The 25,757-nt window shown below is 53.9% G+C and overlaps 1 protein-coding gene across 1 annotated transcript; it reads right to left on the bottom strand.

Annotated features, from left to right (window-relative positions):
* Positions 1-1,884: 1,884 nt before the first annotated feature.
* LRRC38 (leucine rich repeat containing 38) lies at positions 1,885-24,004 on the bottom strand. Its single transcript, XM_059691210.1, has 2 exons — positions 22,102-24,004; positions 1,885-3,822 (listed from the first exon to the last, which is right to left on the bottom strand). The coding sequence occupies exons 1-2, from the start codon at positions 22,745-22,747 to the stop codon at positions 3,569-3,571; spliced, it is 900 nt and encodes a 299-aa protein (XP_059547193.1). The 5' UTR covers positions 22,748-24,004; the 3' UTR covers positions 1,885-3,568.
* Between the last annotated feature and the right edge of the window lie 1,753 nt (positions 24,005-25,757).

The raw sequence follows: 25,757 nt of genomic DNA, 5'->3' as shown, positions 1-25,757 counted from the left end.
GGTGAAGCTTATATTTACTGAGAGACTTCACAGTATTTATCAGGCTCCGGCAAGCCCACACCAGGACTAGGCTCTGGGAATACAGGATAAACATGACAGGCATGGGCCTCACTCTCATAGCGTGCCATCTACAGAGGGGGAGACATACACAAGCAAGCCAGCGACTCGCAGGAAGCCCACACAGTCCTGAGTGCTGTGAAGAGAATGAAACAGGTGACGACGCATGAGAGGGTGGCAGGTGAGGGTCTCTTTCGCTGGGATGAGCAGGGCAGACTTCTGAGAAGGTGACCTTTGAACTGAGACCTGACTGACAAGAAGCAGCAATGATCTAGGGGAAGAGCATTCCCAGTGGAGGGGACAGCAGGTCAGGGCCCTGCATGGGAAACGGAAGTAGTGCCCAGGGGCTGAAGGGCGTGAGTACTGGGGACAGACACGGAGGGGGACCACATCACACAGCCCACGGGCCGGCCAGGTGAGCAGCACACCCAGCTCCACTGCCCTCCGAATGCGCAGAAAGGGAATCCTCTGGTGTCTCCTGGAGTGTTTTATTACTCTGCTATTTTTTTAAAATATATTTTTATTGATTTCAGAGAGGAAGGGAGAGGAAGGGAGAGATAGAAACGTAATGATGAGAAAGAATCATTGATTAGCTGCCTCCTGCATGCCCACGACTGGGGATTGAGCCTGCAAGTGGGGCATGTACCCTGACTTGGAATTGAACTGTGACCTCCTGGTTCATAGGTTAACACTCAACCATTGAGCCACACAGGCCAGGCACTGCTAGTTTAATACTCCAGTGACCCCACTCCCAAACACCATGAGAGCCATTTCAGTGGTTGTGGGTCCACCGCAGCACACCGGCCTGCATGGACCTCAGCCTGGACTCCACCTTGCCACCTCCTTCCCTTGACCTTCCTTCCGTAGGGAGGGAGGCCATGTGGTGTGACCCTCTGTGGAAGGGGAAGTTTATGTGCTCTGTTCATGTGATAATGGGGGTTGTGACAAGTGAGTGTTGTGACAGTTAAGGGCTCCTGTCTGCCAGGCCTGGTCAAGGGATGGTATTCACCAATGGTGGCCCACTGGCCCTCACTTCATGGTGCGTCCTGTCCAGAGGGTATCTCTGGGGACAAAGGATTCCATGGGGATTCAGGGGATGGAGGAGACGTCATGGTTCCAGCTTAGAGCTCCACAGTGAGCATGTCCCACCCCTGCGTTTGTCACCCTCCCAGGCAGCTCAGAAGGGTATGTGGAGCCCACGGCTCCCCCCAGTCTCAGCAGAATTCTGCAGCCTCCCCATCAGTGAGGAAGGACTGAACTGCTGAATGGCTTCTATGCCCACTTCCTTTCCTGTTCCCCCTGAGCCTCATCGGTGTGGAAGCTGGCCGGTTGCCATGGCTGCAGCAGGTGGCAGCCCTGCCCCAGCGGCTGTTAGTGTTTGTTACCAAGCATAATCTGCACATCCAGACTGATACACAATATGAACTACCTACAAAGTCAAGTTGCTGCCATGATTTTATTGCATCCTGGCGGGTGAGTGAGGCTGAAAGGAAGGTCACCCTGCAAGGTCACCTCCAGGAATGGCAGCTTGGAATTAAACACCTGGGCAGGGCAGGGATGGTTTGGGAAGGGCAGGCCAAGAGCCCCAGCGGGGTGGGCGGAGGCCACACTGTCCAGGGTCAGGGTGAACCCCGGCAGACACAATGGATGCTTGTGTCTTCGTATTGTGTATCAGTCGGGATGTGCAGATTATGCTTGGTAACAAACACAGCCCCTAGGGCAGGGCCGCCACCTGCTGCAGCCATGGCAACCAGCCAGCTTCCACACCGATGAGGCTCAGGGGGAACAGGAAAGGAAGTGGGCATAGAAGCCTTTCAGCAGTGGTGGGTGCCAGTTCAAACTGGCTTAAAGCCCAAGAGAGACTCCATCCCCAAAAATACAGGTCCCTCTGAACAGTACCAGTCTGAACTATACGGGTCCACAAATATGGGGATTTTTTTCAATAAATATATAGTCAGCCCTCTACATCCCCAGGTTTTGGATCTGTGGATTCAACCCACCACAAAACCGGACCAAACTGGCTCAGTGGTTGAGCGCTGACCTATGAACCAGGTGGCCACCATTCAATTCCCGGTCAGGGTATATCCCCAGGTTGCGGGGGATAGAAAGACAGATAGGTAGATAGGTAGGTAGGTAGATAGATAGGATATACCTATCTCTTGCTGGTTTTGTTTCTCTAGAGAACCCTCGCTAGTACACCCAACTGCCCACTCTTGAGTGGTTTCTACCAGTTACTCTGCCACAAGGCCTCATTTATTTCCTTCATGGTGCCCATCACTACTTGCAATTTCAGTTTTGCTTACCTGTTTATGTTCCACCCATAGTAATACAAGGCCCACGCGAGCAGGGGCCTGTCTTATTCAATGCCTGGCGCTTAGCAAACATTCAGGAGACGGAAAGGAGCAATGGAGGAATCACGTAAGGAGTGTATTGTGAGAAATAATGGAGGCGTGATGCCAGAAACATCCCACAGCTTCTCGTGAGCCCCCGTCAGTCCCCACAAGGCCCAGAGCTGCTAACGCGTGTCGCCTCGCATTACCCCGCTGGGCCCATGACACTGCTGGTGTTGTGCTACCTCAGAACCAAAGCGCTGCATTCCCCGCGCTGGTAATCACTGCCTGCCACGACCTGGGCTCCAAAATCACATCACACACAGCCCGAGGCCGCTGGGGGAGGGTTTCAGAGGCCGAGTCCCAGTTCGTTCGTTTCATGTCTTTACCATTTTGTGGGTCCGATGCCTCCTGCTCTCTGAAGCCTGGCCTCCGGGAAGGTTTCTGTGCAAATTCTGGAGCTGGCGAGTTTGGAGCAGTGCCAGCGGGGGGAAGGCTGGGGAGCGACTCAGGGACAGGTCTGGGGACGAGGAGGGGAAACAACGCCAGAGGGAAGAGTGACTCTGAGCAGAGCCCATCAGGACTGCTCAAAGCGACTGTCCTTGCTCCGTGGGTCGCTGCCTCGAGGGGATAAGGGTCAAGGTTTGGTTTCTGTCCACAAAAGTTTCCCCAACCAAAATGGAACAACAAACACACTCTGGCCAGTTCTTGGCTTTCTCCTTGGTGCCATGTTAGCCAAATGGGGTAGAGGGACCTGAACCCCGACCCCCACTGTCTGAGCAGCCGCCTCCTGGGAGGGAGGAGGTGCATCATGGCGGCCCAGGCCAGGCCAGAGCCGTGGATGTCACAAAGTCATCATTGTGGGCGAGCACTGCACGTCTCGTGTCCCCTGGGCTGGATTCCCACCGGCGGCTGTGAAGCCAGACTCCATCATCTCCCCACGCACACCCCATGCTGAGTGGCAGCCCCTCCTCCAGGAAGCCTTCCTGAGCTCCTCGAGCTGTGGATTCTACACTCTGAGGTCGGAGGTCCCACCCGGTGCGCCCCCGGGTCCCAGGCGTGGAACAGGCGCCACTCTGGGTGGCTCAGGGCACTGCCCGTGTGGGTCTCAGCATTTCCCTCTCTCCTCCGAGGGGAGCCACGAGCGTGGGTTCTGGAAAGCGAGGAACGGGAGGGGGGGCTCAGTCGTCCTCATCCTCGTCCTCCTCCTCGGCGTCCTTGTTGGGGGTGCACCTCTGGAAGCACTGCACCACGGTGGCCAGGAAGAAGCTGGAGATGATGGCGGCGATGGACACGGCCACGCCCGAGAAGATGATGATGAACAGGTCTGTGAGCGAGAGGCTGAACCGGCACTCACTGAAGCTGGCCTCCGACAGCTGGCGCAGGAACACCCTCCTGTTCTCGGGGGGCAGGGAGCACTGGATTTCATCGAGGCCTGGAAGGGGTGGGCAGGACGAGAGACAGGTTTAGGCTGTAGCACGGGATGGCCTAAAAGTTGGCAAGGCCAGTGCTTGCAAAGTGCAAAGCAGAAGCAGCCCCCCTAAAAAACAAAAGGGGGAGAAGTTGATTGGAATGGAATTTGAGCCTTTATAAAAGCCTCTGTGTAACTATGATGGGAGACATGTTTTTAAAATATATATATGTATTTTTATTGATTTCAGAGAGGAAGGGAGAGGGAGAAAGAGATAAACACATCAGTGATGAGAGAATCATTGATTGGCTGCCGCCTGCACACCCCCCACTGGGGATGGAGCCCACAACCAGACATGTGTCCTAACCATGACCTTCTGGTTCATAGGTCAATGCTCAACCACTGAGCAACACCAGCCTGGCCATGGCATCTTCTGATTTTGAGTCACTCAGGATGGTGATAGGAAGGCAGCATAAACTTTTAGGGTTTAGGGCCTCTGTAGACCCTAATCCAGACCTGGTAATAGCCAGCCCCTGGAAGGGGGGATGGAGGGCGGGGCAGATGCCGTGGGATGGGGCCATTAGTGTGTGTTACCAAGCATAATCTGCACATCCCGACTGATACACAATATGAACTACATATAAAGTATAGATTTCAGATACAAAAAAAAAAAAAATACATGACATTCAAATGCATAAAGAACTCACATCTTCTGTTACTTACGTGGAAGAAGAGAAAAACAAAATAGTAGTAACTCACCCTCCTATTGCACTTGCGAAGTACAAACACTGTTTTAAGTGCTACATACATATTAACTTCTGATTCGCACCACCACCTTCTGAGGTAGGCACTGTTATTATGCCAACTATGGACGAGAAAACTGAGTGTATAGAGCTTGCTGTGTCAGCAACACAGCTTCTCAGAGATGTAAGAACACCATGTGTCATTAAGCACAACTGCTGCGATCTCTGCTTACCTCTGGCTTCCTTTCAACCCTCGAGAAAACCTTCCATTGCTCGCTTTTTCAGCGCTTCCTGGATTCAAAAGCTGACCCTCAACCCATCTCCAGCATTACCTGAAAGTCGAGATGATTTCTTCACATCATGCTAATTAACTGGTTTCTGTCTTGCAAAGAGTGGCCCCGCTAACTGCACAGCAAACCTGCAACTGCCCTTTGAGGTCTTTATTTGCATACTAGAGGCCGATGCACAAAATTTATGCATGGGTAGGGTCCATAGGCCTGGCTGGCCATCAGGGCCGATCTGTGGGAGTGACCAGTGGGGCAACTGGGGGGGCCCCTGCTGGCACCGCCTTGGCTGGCCTGGGGCCTGCAGGCTGGGGGAAGCTCTTGCATTGAGCGTCTTCCCCCTGGTGGTCAGTGCGTGTCATAGCAACGGTCATTCCATTGGTCGTTCTGCAGTTCAGTCAATTTGCATATTAGGTTTTTATTATATAGGACTAGAGGCCCGGTGCACAAAAATTTGTGCACTCGGGGTTGGGAGAGGAGGTCCCTCAGCCTGGCCTGTGCCCTCTCACAGTCTGGGACCCATCAGGAGATAAGGACCTGCTGGTTTAGGCCTGCTCCCGGGTGGCAGAGGGCAGGCCTAATCCTAGGTGTAACCCCTGGTCGGGCTCAGAGCAGGGCCCATTGGGGAGTTGGGGCCCCGCCTCCTGTCATGCACAGAGCAGGGCGGATTGGGAGGTTGCGATGCCACCCTCAGTCATGCTCAGGGTAGGGCTGATTGGGGGGTTGGGGCACCACCCCCTGGCACACTCAAGGCAGGGTCCATAGGGAGGTTGCAGCGCCACTCCTGTCATGCACAGAGCAGGGCCGATCAGAGGGTTGGAGCTCCGCACCCTGTCACACTGATCCCGGTGCTGGGAAGCCTCCCTGCTCCGCTGATCCCAGGGCCAGGATGCCTCTCGGCTCCCCTGATCCCTGGCCCGGAGGCCTCTCGGCTCCGCTGATCACCGGGGCCGGGAGGCCTCTCGACTCCGCTGATCACCGGGGCCGGGAGGCCTCTCGACTCCGCTGATCACCGGGGCCGGGAGGCCTCTCGACTCTGCTGATCCCAGGCCCTGAGGCCTCTCTGCCATGCTGCTTCAGGGCTGTTTGGCTTCGCTCTGCTTGGAGCCTGAGTATGCCAATTAACCGCCATCTTTTAGCTTCTATAATTGAAACATTGTATCTTTTGGAGTTGTTGCTTCAGGAGCTCAGAGCCCCGCAGCTGCGGGGATCCTTGACTTTCTCCATCGCTGGGGCAACCAAGCCTCCTATTCTCAGCTGCCTGGCTGCCAGCCGCCATCTTGGCTGACAGTTAATTTGCATATCTCGCTGATTAGTCAATGAAAAAGGTATCGGTTGTACGCCAATTACCATTTTTCTCTTTTATTAGTATAGGATAGTTCCTTCTCCAAATCAGAAACAGAAGAGGAATGAAGAGTGGCTGAGATTCCTCCTTTCTTCTGTTATGGCCCATCTTTTATGTGTCAATAGCCAATCTATGATGCTCTCCTCCCCATGGGAACCATTGCCTAGCAACCAGACTCACAGTCCCTCCTCCCAGACTCAGTTCCTACCTTCTATACCCAAGGAATTAACTGGACCAGAGCTCTTCAGGTTTCTCCAGCTTCCACTTGACTACAATTTATGACTGTTTCCTTTTTTTGAAGAGGCCAAACTTTTGTTTACTTCTTTTGAGCATTTTAAATGCCTTTGGACAGAACAGGAGAGCTTTAAGACAGTGTTTTATTGGGATTTCCTTGTGGACACTTTTCTTCAATGGAAAAGTGGGGAAAATCGATTGATCTGCCTCCTCTTTTCTTTTTAAGGCATATATTTTTTAATTGAATTTTTTAGAGAGAAAGAAGAAGGGAGGGAGAGAGAAACATCAATGTGAGAGAAAAACATTGATTGGTTACCTCCCGTATGAGCCCCAAGCGGGGACCAAACCCACAACCTTTTGGTATACAGGACAATGCCCCAACCAACTGAGCCACCTATCCAGGGCTTGACCCACCTCCTCTTAACATCCCCCCCACCCCCAGCCAAAGGTGTTATGAAAATAAACAATATGGACACCAATAAGCAGTATGAAGCACAGGCAGTTTCTAAAGCCAAGATACCATTTGCCAAAATAACATTCAAGCCGTAAGAGGTCATCATTACCTAGAGAAATGCTGTATAATTCCTCGTTCAATGAGCTGCATTCACGGGAAAGCAACCACAACAAAACACCACCAGCTACAGAGCCGGACCCGACTCCTCACGCCAATCCTGCTTTCCCCAATGTTCTTTGTGCCTTGAGATTACTTTGGCATTTTTATAGAGTGACGCTTTGAGGAAATGTCACCTCACATTTCTCTGTGGCTAGAATAGACAGACCTGTTTAAAAACCGCCGCACATGAGCCCAGCCGGGGTGGGAGACTCCGGAACACACTCAAAGGCGCTTTCGCGATTAAGATCCACCGGCTTGATGGGTTTCCACAGCTCACAAAGGGCCGGGAAATAAGAAGAGTCGGACAAAGAGCCAGCTGGGCCTGCAGAGGGGGCAGAGCATCGCTGCCAGGGCCTTCGAAAGACGCATTCCATGCCAACTGCAGCCTTGGGAGATGGGGTACCCTGACTTTGGGGTTCCCTCTTCTCTCCTGCAGGATCCTACTTTAGACCAGAATTTCTCAGCCTCAGCCCTACTGACAATTGGGACTGGATAACTCTATAATGTGGGGGCGGGCCTCTGCACTGAAGGGTGCTTATCACCGTCCCTGCCCTCTGCCTGCTAGAGGCCGGAGCATGTCCCCTCCCATTGTGACAATCAAAAATGTCTCCAGCCCAGCCGTCGTGGCTCAGTGGTTGAGCATCGACCTGTGACCCAGGAGGCCACGGTGCAATTCCCGGTCAGGGCACACGCCCAGGTTGTGGGTTTGATCCCCAGTGTGGGGCGTGCAGGAGGCAGCCAATCAATGATTCTCTCTCCTCATTGATGTTTCTCTCTCTCCTCTCTGAAATCAATAAAAATATATTTTTTGGGGAAAAAAACACCATCTCTCCAGACAGTGCCATGTGTCCCCGGAAGGAGAGTGGGGAAAGGAGTCAGAATCCCCCCACACCCCCACTCTAGGCTGAAATGCTCAGCTAATTGGGTAACCTTCTAAGGCAGTTACTAAACAGACATTTAGTTACTAAACAGCTTTCTTTGATTCATGCATTAAACAAAATGGGTGAGGCTTCACGCTAGATACAAAAAAGGAAGAATGAAAAAAGGAAGGAGGGAAGGGAGGAAGGAAGGAAAGAAGGGAGACAGGGAAGGTAGAAAAAAGGTAGAGAAAGAAGAGAGAGACTTAAGTCTAATGGGAGGGGCATCAGGACACAGGCACAAATGAGATATTTTTTAAATATATATATTTTTTATTTTTTCTTAATCCTCACCCAAGGATATTTTTCCATTGATTTTTAGGGCAAGTGTAGGAGAGAGGGAAAGACAGAGAGAAACATCGATGTGAGAGAAACAGATTGATTGATTGCCTTCTGCACACACCCTGACCAGGGCCCGGGTTGGGGAGGAGCCTGCAACCAAGGTACCTGCCCTTGACTGGAATTGAACCCAGGCCCTCTGGTTCTCAGGCTGATGCTCTATCCAATGAGCCAAACTGGCTAGGGCTATATTTTCATTGATCTCAGAGAGGAAGGGAGAGGGAGAGAGAGATAGAAACATCAATGAGGAGAGAGAATCATTGATCAGCTGTCCCCTGCACGCCCCACACAGGAATTTGAGCTCGCAACCCAGGCATGTGCCCTGACCAGGAATCAAACCACAACCTCCTGGTTCATAGGCCAATGCTCAACCACTGAGCCACCCGGCCGGGCCACAAATGATATTTTAAGAGAGAAAATGAAAAGTTGCACTGTGGTCCAGGGACAGCCCGGAGGAGTTGAGAAGTGAGAGCCAGGGCCTTGGGGGGAGGTGGGAAGGGGCAGAGGAAGGAAGCGTGGGGCCCATGGAGGAGAGGAGGTTGCTCTCTATGACCTTCCCTCCTGATCTGGAATGTTCTCTCACCATCTCCTCAGCGTCTCAGTTAACACTTAGGTGGCATCCACGTGTGCCGGCCGCCAATCTTAGGGCCTTACACGCATTAGCCTATTTAATCTTAATGCCCATTCAATGAGGAGCCACTGTAATTGTCCCCATTTTACAGATGATCGAACTGAGCTGTCAAATGGCCTGTCCAGGAAATGACAGAGCCGAGACTGACCCCGGCCACCACACCGCCCCCCTAGTCTCAGAGGTCAGCCCCACCCGGTGCCTCAGAACAAGTTCCCTCCAGACAGAGTGTCTTTCAGAAGGAGGCCCTGGAGCCCTCCTGCATCCCTCCTGCCCAGGCCCTGACCTGGACGGACCAGACCGGGAAGCTCAGGCTGCCAGCACAGCCTCTGGACGCTCTTGTCAAGGGATGGGCTCCTGGCCGCTCCGAAATGGGCACATGGATGGACAGCACCAGGAACTCAGGTTTGGATTAAGAGACTAAAATTCGCAGCCAAGAGCCCCGCTCGGGCTGCCCAATGCTTTCGTTTGTCATCGCCAGGTCTTTTACTTTAAGAATCTAAAAAGCACTTAAATCAGGAGACGAGGCAGTGCTGTCACATGGAGACAACGGTCAGGCTTTTGTAATGAGACAGGACCCAGGCCGTGGGCCTGCTCACCCACCGTGTCACCTGGCTGGCCCCTGCACAAGCATCCGAGTGTACAACCCCCCAGGGCAGCGAGCCTGTCGCCTGTCTGTCGCCGAGGCAGCTGGGCAGTGAAAGGCAGGGGTAGGAGTTGAGGAAAAGACCATCCACCTGTGACTAAGATCTCCTGGGTGCCCGAAACCCACCCATGTGCCCTGACCGGGAATCGAACAGGGACCTCCTGGTTCATTAGTTGACACTAAACTATGAGCCGCACCAGCCAGGGTGGAGCTGCCTCATTCGATGCTGAGCCTGTCCCTGGTGTTTCTTTAGTGTGTGAGTTACCTGCTATCCCTGAAACAAGCCCCTTTCTTGCTCACACTCGCTAGAGTTGGCTGACATGGCTTTTGTTTTGTTTTGTTTTGTTGTAATATGTTTTTATTGATTTCAGAGAGGAAGGGAGGGGGAGAGAGAGATAGAAACATCAATGATGAGAGAGAATCATTGATTAGCTGCCTCCTGCACGCCCCACACTGAGGATTGAGCCCACAATCCAGGTACATGCCCTTGACCGGAATCGAACCTGGGACCCTTAGTCTGCAGGCCGATGCTCTATCCACTGAGCCAAACCAGCGAGGGCGGTTGCCATTGTTTATACTCAAGAAGACCAATCAACGGACTGGAGGAAGATGGAGTTCAAGGATGGGCTGACACCTGTCTTGTCCATCCCTGTCCCACAGCCACAGATCATCCCGCTCTGCCAGCTGTCCTACCAAACCGTGTGTGGGGTGGCTGCAGGGCCCGAGAGAGTGGGAAGGACCAGTGCCGCTGGCCTCTTCTCCCAGGGGGAAAATTCAGGGAGCAGGTGCACTGAGGGGAGTGAGGCCCTGCCGACAGCCCCCTGCTCCCTGCCTTCATGGGCACCGCTCCTTCTCCGCCAGGGCACACTCGGGAGAGACGGGCCCCTTCCTTGTGCAGGGGGCTCCGTATCTGCCTGCCGCCACCCCTCCAGGCTCTGTCCCCTTCACTAATGACTTCTTCCCAGCAGCTGACACCTGAGCTGGGGAGGGTGAAGAGCTGCCATTCTCCCGAAATAGATGATGACACAGAGGAAGGCTGAGAGGAGATTAATCTTTCATCCCTTGTCAGCGCATGGGCCCGCGGCCAGGGGATCTCTCGGGGCCTTTCCCGGATCTGGCCTCCGGGAGCTGCCGCACCCAGATCAACAACAGGCTCCCCTAAGCACTTGTTGTCATTAAACATGTTTTTTGGCTCGGCTGGTGTGGCTCAGTGGTTGAGCATTGTCTTATGAACCACGAGGTCACCGTTCAATTACCAGTCAGGGCACATGCCTGGGTTGTGGGCTCCATCCCCAGTGGGGGGTGTGCAGGAGGCAGCCAATCAATGATTCTCTCTCATGATTGAAGTTTCTATCTCTCTCTCCCTCTCACTTCCTCTCTGAAATCAATAAAAATATATTTTAAAATATATGTATTTTTTGTTTTCCTAATTCTATTTACTGCAGAGGTGGGCAAAAGTGGGTTTATAGTTGTGAGTATGCAAAACACAGAGTTTACTCCTGTACTATTATTTATTACTTACTGTATTATTTTCCAATGGAACAACCGTAAACCCACTTTTGCCCCACCCTGTATACAAAGCCTGTGTACACAGAACAGAAATAAAAAGGGGAACAAAAGGACTCACAAATACATATTTAACACCATTCTAGATTTTTCTGTGGGACCTGTACACAAATCCTCCAAGTAGAAATATACTCCGCCATTCTGTTGGCTAACCAGACCAGGAACACCTCTCCATTTAACCCATACAATGATCACCTGTCAGCTGTAACGGCTACGGGTATTTTATTGTGTAGATGAGCCGTGACTTACCCAACCCCAGGATGTTTGCGGTTTTTTTCTTACTAGAAGCAGAGCTGCGAGGAGCATCCGTGCACAGATTCTTAATTGTTTCCCAAGATGCATTCCCACAAGTTGAAGATTGTGAGAGAGGCCCTGAACCCATGCCAATCAGGACATTTTGTCACTCTCCACCTTTGCCAGTCTGCGCTGTGAAGTGGCACATTGTTGATTTAGTCCGCCTTTCTCTGACGTTGTCTGCTGCGCTCATTGACCACTTGGGGTGTTCTTCTGTGAGCTGTCTGCCAAGACCGAAGAGCCTGCAAGTCTTCCCGAGGTGTGAGAAGGCCCTGGCGACAAGGCACATGGGGACAGAGTGGCTGCTCTTCACCCCACTCCCTGCTGGAGCTACAGGTCCCGGGAAGGGGCTCCCCCTCCCACACCCTGGAAGAAGGACTAACACCGGTTCTCCAGGGACCAGTGGGCGTGGGTCCCACGGCTCTCGGCCAGAGCTCACTCCTCTCCACCCACTGGAGTGAGAGCTCAGCCTGGGCTGGCGAGGTACCTTGCCAGGCCCTCCCCACTAGCCCCCCAAACTCCAAACCGAAAGGACCAAAAACAGAGCAGCTTTTGTCCTTCCACACACACAGGTGCTGGGAGCTGGTCCATCCTTGCTGTTTCAAGGGACCTGGCATATATGGCATACGGTTCTTAATATGTTTGCTCACCTTCTTGGCGCTGTGTTTTAACCAAAGTCACCTCTCCGAGAAAGGTTGAATCCCCAGGTAGGGATTTTCCCCTGAAGTTAGGGAGGGAATAAAACCCCTCAACTAAGTGCCAGGCGGGTAATTAATCCCTTTAACTACGAACAATCATGCTTAAACGACATAATCTTTTCTCCCTGGAATGGAGATAAGAAACGCCCTAACCTTTGTAATAGAGATTGATAGGATTGAATCAACTGGTATAAATACAGTTGTAACAAGACAGAAAGACTCAGAACTCAGGAGACAGAATTCAGAAGACAGAACCTACACAGAGCCTAGAGACAGAAGAACTTCGCTGGCGAGAGCATGCCAGAGGATCCTGGACCGGGACTGGCCTCGGAGCCTAGAGACAGAGCCTAGCGGGAGAACATGGCAAGGGATCCTGGACTGAACCTGACTACAGAGATTGGCAGGAGAACCTGACTGGAACCTGGACACTGAACCTGACTGGAGTACCTGTACAGAACCTGGCTGGAGACCCTGACAAGCGAACCCGGCTATGATGATCAACTGAACGCTATCTCTGTATCGTTCCTTCTTCGCCGACTCCGTTCACACCTTTGGGGACCCCTGGACCCGCTGGGGTTGGACCCCGGCATCTGGCGCCCGAACAGGGACCCCTAGGTAAGCGCCCCGCACCGGGACGGATAGGACTCCACCGTAGGAAGAGGGTGGATAGTCTTCGCCGACTCCGTCCACACCTTTGGGAACCCCTGGAACAGGATTCCCCTAGGTAAACTCCCCCCATTGAGAACCCCACACTCGGGACGGATAGGACTCCACCGTAGGAAGAGGGTGGATAGTCTTCGCCGACTCCGTCCACACCTTTGGGAATCCCTGGAACAGGATTCCCTTAGGTAAGCGCCCCCCCCTTGAAAACCCCCACACTCGGGACGGATAGGACTCCACCAGGGTGCTACAGACCCCCCTATAGAGGATAAATAGGGTAAGAAGGTGGATAGTACAGAACTTAGATTGAGAAGATGTGCCATACTGAGTCCAAAGAAAGAAGACTCTGTATTGATCCTTAGATTGAGAAGATGTGCCATACTGAGTCCAAAGAAAGAAGACTCTGTATTGATCTTTAGATTAAGAAGATGTGCCATACTGAGTCTAAAGAAAAAAGACTCTGTATTGATCTTTTAACATATGTGCTTGCTAGCAGAGGAATTAAGGTTACTCCCAGTCAGACAGAACATTTTATACAAGAAATACGTCCATGCTTTTCTGAGGAAGGAAAGGTGCCGGAAAGGTAAATGTAGAGGCATGGGAGAAGGTAGGCCCAAGGAGCCTTATCCTTAACCCCACTGCAGCCTTTCTACCCTGGGAAAGTGCAGGATTGGCAAGCTCTCCCTGGGATGATAGATCAGGACTCAGGTAATAGCAGAAAGCGCCAATCCTACTCTTAAAATGGATACAAGAGAGCGTTTCAGGTTTTTCTTTTTAATGCTTGCTTTTAAAAAATAAAAAAAAGGGGGAATTTGCTGGGAGCTGGTCCATCCTTGCTGTTTCAAGGGACCTGGCATATATGGCATACGGTTCTTAATATGTTTGCTCACCTTCTTGGCGCTGTGTTTTAACCAAAGTCACCTCTCCGAGAAAGGTTGAATCCCCAGGTAGGGATTTTCCCCTGAAGTTAGGGAGGGAATAAAACCCCTCAACTAAGTGCCAGGCGGGTAATTAATCCCTTTAACTACGAACAATCATGCTTAAACGACATAATCTTTTCTCCCTGGAATGGAGATAAGAAACGCCCTAACCTTTGTAATAGAGATTGATAGGATTGAATCAACTGGTATAAATACAGTTGTAACAAGACAGAAACACTCAGAACTCAGAACACAGAACTAAGGACACAGGGCTTGGAAGACAGGACCAAGAGAGACAGAGCCTCTCTCTAGAGAACCTACACAGAACGTTCTCTAGAGACAGAAGAACTTCGCTGGCGAGAGCATGCCGGAGGATCCTGGACAGGGACTGGCCTCGGAGCCTGGCGAGAGAGCATGGCAGGGATCCTGGACTGAACCTGACTGCAGAGATTGGCAGGAGAGCCTGACTAGAACCTGGTGACTGAACCTGGCTGGAGATCTGAAGCAGAACCTCTCTGGAGATCCAGACCAGAACTTGGCTGGAGATCCTGGCTAGAGATCCTGGCTAGGCTGCTGATCAACTGAACACTGTCTCTGTGTCCTTCCTTCTTCGCCGACTCCGTCCACACCTTTGGGGACCCCTGGACCCGCTGGGGTTGGACCCCGGCACACAGGGAGCCTTTCAGCCAGGGCCTCCTGACTTCACAGCATCTCAGATCACAGGGCACCTTTGACGTGTTCGTTCCCCTCCCTGTCACCTCTCCCCCTCTATTTTACAGATGTGAGGCCCAGAGAGGTTAGGCCAGTGGTCGGCAAACTCGATTAGTCAACAGAGCCAAATATCAACAGTACAACGATTGAAATTTCTTTTGACAGCCACATTTTTAAAACTTAAACTATATAGGTAGGTACATTGTTATTAACTTAATTAGGGTACTCCTAAGCTGGCCTTTGCTAAAAATGTCCTCAATCTGATTGAGGTACGTTCGCTGAGGTCGACCCCTTCCAACTCTCCCATCCACACTCGTCTTGTATACTTGTTTCGTCTATCTCAGTGGTCGGCAAACTCATTAGTCAACAGAGCCAAATATCAACAGTACTTCTTCAAAACAGACTCATCCAGGCCGAAAACTGACTTCTGTGCATGGGCCATGAAGTTTCAATTGCACTGTACGTGTGCGCCCATACGTGGTATTTTGTGGAAGAGCCACACTCAAGGGGCCAAAGAACCGCATGTGGCTCGCGAGCCACGGTTTGCCAACCACTGGTTAGGCAACTTGTCTCAGGTCACAGGGAGTGCGGGTGGAACCCAGCTCTGCTGACTCCATGTGCAGTACTCTTTCTGGGCACCAGGGTCTCAGAGGACTATGAGCTCCTGGAGAAGTTGCGAAGGAAGACTGCACGAAGGGGCATCTGAGGTGTGCCCGCCTGCTCCTGCTGCTGGGGGTTGGGATGCCTGGGAACACCCGCTCTAATTTCTGATAGTGCTGATCTCTGTTCCCCTCCATCACTTTCATTAAGTGCTGATTGCTGCGTAGGGAAAATTCCCCGCTGTCCTCCCTGTCTCGGCTGCAGACACTTCTCCTGATTAGACAGTCAGCTGATGTCCACCAGAGGAAGCTGTACCAGCAGCACCGGGTCAAGGGCTCCTGCGTGGTCCTGGCCCCACCGAGCGTGCCTGTAGAGGGCAGCAGTGAGGAGTGAGTCCTGCACCAGGGCTGTGACTTGTGTCTGCTACCCTACACTCAGGCCCATCTCCCACCCCGAGCCTGAGGACAGCAACACAGTCACATGCACAGCATGGGAAATGAACTGACCTGCAGGCAGTTTTCCTAACCTGTCCTCCTCCGGGAGGAAGTGAGCAGAGATGGTCACTGAGGGCCTAAAGTGTTATTCTCCGGGTGGCATGTATGTGTTTTCCACGACCACCACCAACATCACCATCACTACCGCATCTCCACCGTCACTGCCATTGCTACTTCCATCACCTCCCCTGTGTCTACCATCTTCACCATGATGCCCACCTCACCCATGTTCACCATGATGTCCACCACCTCCTCCATGTCCACGTCTTCCCTGTGTCCACCATCTATCTCCATGCCCACTTCCACCATGTCTACCATCGCCACCATGACGCCAACCTCCACCACTTCTACCACCACCACTGCCACCACCTCAATTATCCATAACAGATGCTTGCTATGAGTTGGGTCCTGGGCCGAGTGCCTGGGGTACCAACCCGTGTCTCATTATTATTGATGATCTGGTCAGAGAGAATCTCCTGACACAGTCAGTGTGAGGAAATCTACGCGGCCCTGTGAGGCTGGGACCTCCCACAGCTCATGGCAATCAATGCTCCCTGCTGCCTCTGGGTGCTCAGAGGCACCCACTATGGCTCCCTCCCGGACCTGCCCTTCTCAATACCCAGAGTCCCAAGTTGATCTCTAATGATGGGCTCGCTGCTCAGCTGGGAGAAGCAACAGGAACATCCGTGGGTTGAAAAGGGGCATGTGTGTTAGTGGGTCCCCTCCGATGACATGGTTGATCATGATTTTACATTCTATAAGGAAGGACTATTTATAGAAACTCCCACTATTTTTCAGGAACTATATTAAGCACTTTACCATTATCATCTCACTTAATCCTCTTTCTCAACAGCCCTTCAGAGCACTAGTTCTCAACCCGGGTGACTTTCCCTCTCAGGGAGCATTTGGTGATGTATGGAGAGATTTTCAGTTGTCACTCCTGGGTCGGGTGCTACTGGCATTGAGTGGGTAGAAGACAGGGATGCTGCTGAACATCCTACAGGGCACAGGACAACCTCCAAGGCAAAGAACTAGCCAGTCAATGGTGATGGGCTGAGATGCCCTGCTTTAAGGTAATTTTTCTACCCCCATGAAAACATTTTTTAATTGTAGTAAAATACAACATAAATAACATGACATAAAACTTACCATCTGAGCTATTTTTAAGTGTACTGGTACAATTCAGTGGCATTACATACTGTTGTGCAACCATCACCACCATCCATCTCCAGAACAACCTTCACCTTATAAAATTCAATCTCTGTCCTCATTAAACACTAACTCCCCATTTCTCCCCTCCCCCAGGCCCCGGCAGCCACCATTCTACTTCCTGTCTCTATGCATTTTACTGCTTTCAGGTGCCTCAGACAAGTGGCCTCAGACACTATCTGTCCCTTTGTGAACCGCTTGTTTTGCTTAGCACAATTACCCCAAGGCTCATCCATGCCATAGCATGTGTCAGGATTCCCTTCCCTTTAAGGCTGAAGGATACCTCACTGTATGGATGGGCCCCATCTTGCTCATCCATGAATCCGTCAATGGACACTTGGATTGCCTCCACCTTTGGCTCTTGAGCGTGGGTGTACAATGTGGGGTACTTTTTAGATGCAGAGACAGGGGCTCAGAGGAGCTGTGTGACTTGCCCCAAGTCATACAGTTCGTCTGAGAGGGTCTTGATTTAAAGGCAGGCCTGGCCACAAAGCCCACCCTCTCTCCATGACACCACAGTGCCCTCAGTATTCCCGGGGCTCACTCAGAGACTGGTCATCTTGGAACTCACCAGACCTCTCCTCGGGGGACACGTTCATCCAAGCCATGGAACTGGACTTTGTGTCTCCCCCATCTCTGCTCCGTGATGCTCCTTCCCTCTCTCCTCTGGACCCCGCTCATCCCTCCCTGTCACCCATGACATTGGGATGGGCTGGGACAGGGAGGGGAGAAGGAGGGTGGAAAGAATCCTCTTGTGGGCCATGGGAAGAATCTGGGTTTAAGTACCATGGAAGCCATGGGAGATTTCCAAACACACCTTATACTGTGTTAGCTCCTGGGGATTCAAGGAGAAAAGAGACACATTTTGTCCTTGAAACGGGCCAGACACATGAACTGCCAATATCAAGCAGTGGTCATGGAGGTAACACAGGATCCAATGAGAGTGACAGGGCAGGCTCCCAACTCAGCCTCGGGGTGCCCAGAGCGGTGGACGCTGGGAGCTAAGTGAGAACCAGAAAGGTAGAAGGTAAGAATCGGGACCTGTGACAGTTGGGTGAGGACCCGAGGGCAGGAGCCCAGGCCTGGAGGTGTGCACTCCGCTGTGACCCGGGGCGACCCATTCAGGATGCGATTTGGAGACTTGGCTCCTGTAACCGTGAATGTGCCAGATCCAGGTACTCACGACAACCCACACGACATGGGGCCCTCAGCGCACTTCCAGCCTGAAGGAGACACAGCCTTCCAAGCACCTCATCCCAATTACACTGGAAACCACACGATTTGGGGCCTAACCCTTGGGAATCTGGGTCAGCTGGCACGGGGTCACCCAGCTAACGGTGGTCCTGGCCTCCCCAGAGCAAATCCCCAGCTGCGTACCCCGGGCTGTCCTGGGTGGGCAGGAAGGCAGGGCCACTGTCCCGTTTCCCAGCAACAAGGTCACCCTGTGAGTGAAGCGACAGAGTGACATGATGAATGTGATGTTTTCAGAAAGAGCCGGTGTTTGGGATGGAACAGCAGGACCCTGGGAGCCGGCTGTCCAGGGAGCAAACGAGGTGAGGTCGCCTCGGCCCGTGCACACAGTGGCCTCTTCCCGGGAGCTCCAGACCGTGGCACCCATAGAAGCTGACACCTGGCCCTGGACACAAGTAATTGTGAGAAAGGTGACACCCGGGGACTTAATTCTAATTAAGAGGCAAATTAAAAATGCAGTAGCCCGTGGCACACAGGCCGAGTACAGACCTGTCAAAGGCAGAGTGAGACCTGGATCAGCCCCTGCCAGGGGTTGGATAAACACACAAAATGTTCACTCAGCTGGGGATCAAAACTGCGATGCAAATGAAAGCAATGAGGGGACAGATTATTCTGCCAGTCAAATGTTTAAAAAGAATGAAGTTGGGGAAGGTGGGTGGCCACCAGTGTGCCCTGTCTGGGCGCAATTGGGCAAAAATGTCTCCAGAGGTTTAAAATAAATATAGACCTTCCCTCTGTGTTCTCACCTCAAAAAATCCACCCCAAACACATTCCCAGAGCTTTTCCTCTACACGTATGAGGATGTTCAGTTCAGCATTGTCTGTAGACAACAAAAATAAGGCATCTACCATACTTCCAACAGGAGACAGGCCAGTTAATAGATTGATAAAATGACCCATTACGTGGCCATTAAGAGTTAAATTTTCAAAAGCTAAGAACCATATGATTTCACTCATATGTGGAATAGAGGACTGAAACTCATGAGTGAACACACACAGCAGTGTGGTGGTTGCCAGAGGGAAGGGGGTGGTTGGGAGAAGGGGGTCCTATTAGAAGGTGACAGGAGAAGACTTGACTTTGGGTGGTGGGCACACGGTGCAATATACAGATCTTGTCACATAGAAACCCACCCTGAAACCTATATGTTCATGTTGACCAATGTCACCCCGATACATTTAATTTTTTTAAAAGTTAAATTTTCAAAGAACTGCAAAGACAGGAAACTCTCACAACTCAGTAAGAGACACAAAATCAGCGATAAGATGTATAATCTAGTATCAACTTGTTTAAACAATATGTACGTGCTTAAGAATAAAACCAAATGAACTACAGAAAACCTTTAATAGTGGTGGGATTCTGGGTGCTTTTCATTTCTTTGTGAGACTTTTCCATAGCTCCCGAGTCTGTGTGGAGCCTGTTATTTCATCCTCCGGAAAATAAAACTGCTTTCCATTTTAAAGAAAAAGCAATAGGGTCACCTTGGAGTCACCAGCGGAGAAAGTCATCAGCTTCGGTCTCTTTGGCTGGACTACTGTCTATTTTGTCAGTATGACAAGAAGTCCTCACTCTTCCCACCAAACCAGGCTCTCACAGTGTCTGACGTCAGAAAAGGAGAGTGGTTTCTAGGAGATGGGAGCAGGGACCCCCAGGGAGCCGTGGGTCCAGCCTGGCAGGCAGGTGAGTGACATAGCTGGTGAGCACCCTACCTGCACGACACCCCTTCCCACAGGGCCCGAGCCGAGCCAGAATGGCCTTCCCAGGAAGCTGCCCCGGGCAGGAGCCAGGTTAGCAGACCCAAGGCATAGCATGTGCACCTGTGTAATTGTGTCCCTGATCCCCACTCCTCTCCGCCTTCCCTCCCTGCTGCTGCCCATGTCAGGGTCTCTGGGCATGAGAATTAGTTCCCTTCACTTCCCTAGTAGGTGGGCCACACGTGGCTGTGGCTACAAAGGGAAGTGAAAGAGGGATCTTAGCTATTCAGTCTTCCCCCAGGGACCTGCGTGTGCCCTTCCTGAGATGGGCACTAGCATCATCCTCACTTTACAGATGAGGAAACTGGGGTACTGAAGGTCACCCAACTAGGAAGAAGTAGAGGCAGGATTTGAACCCAGCAGCTCAGTGCCAGAGTCCGGGCTCTCGGCCACTTTGTCCTGCACAAATGCAGGAAAGGAGGGAGGGGGTGCCTGAGGTTATAGGGCGCCCATCCTGTGCTAAGCATGACTGGGCCCTGGATGGAGCTGATCTCATTTAAACACAGTGTGGGATTCGGGGACTGCATGTGGAGGTTAGAGGTAGGGAAACTGAAGCGCAGGGAGGTCAGAGACTTGCTAGGATCATACGTCTGGGAGAAATGACATTTTGCATTCACACTGCTCCTTCCTTCCACCGACATGATCTGGTTTTGATCCCGAAAATCACCAGGTCAGATGACTACACAGCATTCCAGGTGCCAGTTTCAAACAGGAGGAAGATGAGGCTCAAAGTTAAGTGACCCACCCAGAGTCACCCAGGTTTTAAGCGAGGACTCAAGTCTATGTCTTCAGACTCCAAACCAAGGTCCCTGTAGAGACCTCAGAGGCCAACCACAGCACTTCGGAGATGAGAACACTGAGGCCAACAGGACAGGTGGCCCGTTCAAGGTCACAACCATCGATGGCAGCACGAGGCTGAAACCTACAGATACTGACCCCATAACACCCAGCCCTCATGTGGTGATGAGAGCCCGTTATGTCAGCCCAGTGAACCGTGGGGGTAAAGATGCCAAGTCCATGGTGAAGCAGAGGCAGAAACCATCAGAACCGAGGCCCCATTCCACTGTGAGGTCTTCCTGCCTCCCGGCAGCTTGTGGTGGGGAGGGTCTGGGGAGCCCGGCCAGTGAATGAAGGCAAAGTTTAAAACTGGGGAGTCTGTACCTTCTAGGGCTTTTTTTTTTTTTTTTTTTTTTTTAATAGGAGAGAGAGTCTGCCTGGGCTTAAAGTGGAAGCTCAGGGGCCTGCGCCTGCCGAGGAGTGACTGGCCCTGCCTGGGGTGGGGGCTTGGTTAGGTGTGGAATGAATATGTGAGCACAGGAATCCAGGGTGTAGGTGAGCAACATCCTGAATCCTCAGTGTATGGAAAAAGGATCTATGGAAGCTAAACCCGTATCGATGTCACCCTTTATCGTGTGTGCCACACAGCTCTGGCTCCTGTTCTACCCAGAGCCTTAGGGAGACGCTGGAGGTCCCCAGCTGGAGGTGGAGGTGGAGCCAGGCTCTGGAGGCCTCTGCTGGGCGCCCTGTGGAAGGCTGGGATCCCTGAGGGCAAAGGCACTCCACTCCGCCTGCTCCCTGTCTGGGGCTCATCCCTGTGGATGCTGAGGTCCCTTCCTTCCCAGCTCTGCCTTTGCTTCCTTCCCACTGGCCTTCACGGGCCGTAACTACCAGGCCCCGGTGCTTCTGTCTGCAGGTGGGGGTGCATGTCCCTGTCACTCCGGGAAAGCTGCACCAGGAAAGCGAAAGGGGCACCTGCTCACATTTTTGTTGGCCGATTTCGCATCTGGGCTGCAAAATCACAGAGCCTGGCTCTCAGAGCGCTGCCATTCTCCCTCACCAGGAATATCCTCACCCCCTTCAGAGAGAAGGGCCAGCTGGGAGCTGAGAAGCACACCTGCTCAGGCCCCGGAGGCTGCTGGGGAGTTCTTAGCGCTGCTGGCTCTCCACGCTCAGGGCAGTGAGAATGCGATCAGCTGTTTCCTATCAGGAGGGTGCCGTCCACTTAGAAGGGGTTGTTAGGTAACCCACACCCACGGGTACTAGGACCCAGGGGCCCATGAGGTGATTTCGGTCACGAGTGACGGAGAAATGACAGATCTCTAACTTTGGAAAGTGGGTTGTTGGAGAAGAGGGAGGAGGGGAGTATTGCATCAGGGCCCAGAAACTCTGGAGAATCCAGAAGTGTCCCTCCCCAGCCCCTTTCCCCAGCAGGTTCCCAGAAAAAGTTCAGGCTAGGAACTTGCGAGGTTACAGCAGGGAGCAACTCTCATCAGAGCCGTCACTCACCAGCACCCAGACCTCTTCCAGGCTCCACCCCAGACCCCCAGGCTGGGTGGCCTCGCCCAGCCCCCTTCCTCCTCCCTCCGCCAGCTCCGTCCCCGCCCGGCCGCGCCGGCTCACCTTTGGGCAGCTTGGACGCGTTCTCCTGGATCCAGGTGAAGAGGTGGGCGAAGTCGCAGTCGCAGAGCCAGGGGTTGCCGTCCAGGCGCAGGGAGCGCAGCGCGGGCAGCGCGGCCAGGGCGGCCACGCTGAGGCTGCGCAGGTCGTTGTCGTTGAGCTCCAGCACCTGCAGCGACTCCAGGGTCTCGAAGGCCGCCTCGTGCACGCCCTCCAGGCGGTTGTTGGCCAGGCTCAGCCGGACCAGCCTCCCGGCCGAGCGGAAGGCGCCGGCGCCCAGCTGGGTCAGGTTGTTGTAGCTGAGGTCCAGGAAGGCGAGCTTGGCCGAGCCGCGGAACGTGCCCTCCTCCAGCGAGCGCAGCGAGTTGTTCCTGAAGTCCAGGTAGACCAGGTCGCCGTGGAAGATGAAGAAGTCCTCGGGGATGCGCTGGATGCGGTTGCCGGCCACCAGCAGCTTGCGCACGTCCAGCGGGAAGGGGTCGGGCACGCTGGGCAGCCCGCGGCCGCGGCAGTCCACGGTGTGCGGGTCGGGGCAGGCGCAGCCCGCGGGGCAGGCGCGGCCGGGCCCGAGCAGCAGCAGGAGACTGCAGAGCCCGAGCGCGGCGGCGGCGGGTCCCGCGGGGGCGCGGGGGGCGGTGCGGGGGCGCATGGCTGACCCGCGCGAGCCGCGGCGACGCGGACCGGCTCCCGGAAGGGCAGGGCGCTGGGAGCCGGAGGGCGGCCGGGGCGGGGAGGGCGTGCGCCCGGGCGCGCGGGGGCGAGTGAGCGCAGCGCGGGCGGACTAGGGGAGCCCGGAGCGGAAGGGACCAAGGGGGGGGGGCGGGGAGGGGGAGCCGGGAGGGAGGGGCGAGGGACTCGGGAAGGATTTGCCAGGACAGGAAGTTAACCCGCTGTTAAATCCCGGGGGAGAGACGGGAGCGGCGAGGGTGGCCAAGTGGTGGTCGCCAAATGCGGCCCCACCCGGACGGCTTACTTCGGGGACCTGATAAGCAGCTGCCGTGTGCGCTCGGCCAGGAGCCCTCGACGACTAAGCTCGGTTACCGAGCGCATCCCAGCCCAGGCGGTGTCCCGGGCCCCGAGCCCGGCACCCCCACGCCCGCCAGGTGCCAAAGCACGCTCCCCGGGCGCCACCCCGTTGCCAAAGGGAGCACAACCCGGGTCACGGTGGCCCTGCGCCCGGAGCAATCCCGGCAGGCTCCTGGGGGGCCGCGACCCAGCCTGTCCATGGGGTTGGGCAGGGCGCCAGAGGATGGCTTTTCTTCCTCCCTCCCAACCCCTACCCCAATCTCAGCGAGGCCCGCGGGGTCCTCGGAGTCCTCGAGGCTGGCAGCCGCCCCGACGCCCCGCTGTGGCCAAAGGAAGTCCAAGGCCAGTCAGCACTTTCCACGTTGATCCCGTGCTCGTCAGGAACGGGCAGCAGCCAGCGCGGATCTGCTGCTGGTCTAGGAGGCCCACCCGAAGGGGTGTGGCCTGGGGTAAGGAGGCCTGGCTTCCCTGTCCTGTGGCCTCTGTGCCTCACCTCTCTGGACCCCCTGCGCCCCTCCGTAAAATGGGGAAAAGTCGTACGTCTGTCACCAGCTATGGAGGACCACCACGGGGTCAAGAAACCGAATTAAAAAATGATCTCTTCCCTCCTAGCGCTCACTCCTCCCCCACCAGCTCCCAGCTTGGGTCCCCAAGGAAGCAGGTCAGGGAGGTGTCAAGGCTGAAAGCTCAGCAAGGCAGGTCACCTCCCTCCCACTCTCTATTTAAGAAACTTTTCTAAGGAGAGGACCCCACAGAGCCACCATGCTGAGGGCTATTTTGGTCCAAATACCCTGGAATTGATAAGCTGGACCAAAATAACCCAGGGAACAGCTGTTGGGCAACCGGCCCCAGAGACCCCGCCTGGCCCCTGGCCCTGATGCACTTTGGTGGAGGCTCGGATGCTAAAGCCACAGAGCTAAGCCCCAGCCTTTTTCCAAAGGTACATGGAGTCTTGGTGCCTTCGGGTGGATCAAAACCCTGAGCCTCTGGGTCTGAGCCAGCGGCTCCAAAGATGACGAGTTTCAGGAGCCCTGGGGAGCATGGGGGAGGGGAGCTCTGAGCCACGGGGGGTCCTACAGCGCTTTTCCTGCCTCCATGCCAGACCCCCTGAGGCTTCTGGGGGTGTCCCCACTCTTCCGGGGTCCCCAGCTCAGGGGCTCAGCCCCCTCGCTGGTCTGTCTCCTCTTGAAGAGGCAGGTGCCAGAGCAATGGTCTGAGCCCCCCCAGAGTGGGTGAGCGTGCCCCACTGCATACACGATACATTGTAATGATCTGTGACGCCCTCCACCTTTCCAGTCTGGGGCCTGGTTCCCGCGGCTCACTGCAGTGTTAGGGGAGCCTATTTATTACTTCGGGGAGCCATCAGCATCGCTGCTTCAGGCCTCCTGCATTCGGTTGGGCTGTTTGTCTTGCATGTGTGTGCCCTATGCCTGTGTGTCTGAGGGTGGACAGCCCTGCCCAGTGGCCCCACCGCTAGCCACATGCCTCTCCTGGGCCACGGGACCTCTCTGGGGAATACCTCCCAGCCTGGGGTCCCTGGGCTCCTTGAGGATGAACTCTTTTCGGGATTTCAAACAAAGAGTGTGGTGGGAACTGGGCTCCACCTCTGCGGAAGTCACCGGAGTAAATGCTGCAGGTCTGGGCAGTGGGCTCGGGGTGGCCCTAGTTCTTGGGTGCCAAGCAGAAACCGGCGCGCATGGGTGACGTGGATGAATGAAAACAGCTGAATGTCTACTCAGTAAATGCAGGGCAGTTAGCAAGGGCTTGTGACAGGGGGGTGCATGGCTGTCAAATAATGAAAGGGGTCCCTGGTCATTCAAGTGTTGAGAAAAGCCACTCACGGCCTCGATGCCCTCATCTTGAAACTAGAGAGAAATGCCTTCTCCCCCACCCCTTCTCCTTCCCTCCCCTTTCTGCCACAGGCGCCTCGAGGCCCCCGTGGGAACCGGTGCTATGGAACGTGATCTGAAAAGTGTTTGGTTCACGCTACATGTGAAAGTGGCCATAGTCTGGCTGTGGCAGGAACTCCTCGCCTCTTGCTTTGGGTGTCCCCCCAAAGTCCCCTGAATTCAAATTGAAGCCTTTTTCATCAATATCAGCAGGACCAGCCGTGGCTGAGGTTTGTGGGGGGCAGGGAGAACCCCATCTTCCAGGATTCGCATCCCTTGGGAAAATGCGAGCCTTGCCACCTCTGTTTTCCCTGCAGGGAAAGCCTGGCTGTGACCTCAGCAAGGTCGCAGGGCGAGCCAGTGACAGCTGCTGGAAATAGAACACAGGCATCCTGACACCCCAGCTGCTCCACGCCCCTGCTCCCTCCCGGGAAGGGGCCTCTCACTGCGTGAAGAAACCGCACAGGTGACTGGAGGGACTTTCAGAGACACGGCTGGTCAGCTCCAGGCTTGTATTTATTCTCAGAATCAACAGTTTGTGATTCTCATTCAAGAGGCTCAAAACGGGGGTGTGGCAAGCACCCAAGGTGTCCTGGTGTTTTCAAAGCTGGCATCACGCCTTCCCCCACTGGCCAAGCTGAAACCCCATCCCTGCCCTGTGCTCCCCTAGCTACAGAGCAACTTCCTGTCTCGTCTTGTAAGTGGCCCATGTCCGACTCCCCGTGAAGCCTTGGGGAGCTGTGT

Source organism: Myotis daubentonii, chromosome 3, assembly GCF_963259705.1.
Source record: "Myotis daubentonii chromosome 3, mMyoDau2.1, whole genome shotgun sequence".
Classification (NCBI taxonomy): Eukaryota; Metazoa; Chordata; class Mammalia; order Chiroptera; family Vespertilionidae; genus Myotis; species Myotis daubentonii.
The sequence above is the reverse complement of the archived record's forward strand: the minus strand, read 5'-3'. Positions and strand labels throughout refer to the sequence as shown.

What these genes read in the sequence shown, in the direction of transcription:
- LRRC38 (XM_059691210.1), bottom strand. Translation starts at nt 22,747, where the DNA reads ATGCGCCCCCGCACCGCCCCCCGCGCCCCCGCGGGACCCGCCGCCGCC. An exon ending in CGCGTCCAAGCTGCCCAAAG is followed by an intron (nt 3,823 to 22,101) that starts GTGAGCCGGCGC and finishes CACCCCTTCCAG; the next exon opens with GCCTCGATGAAATCCAGTGC.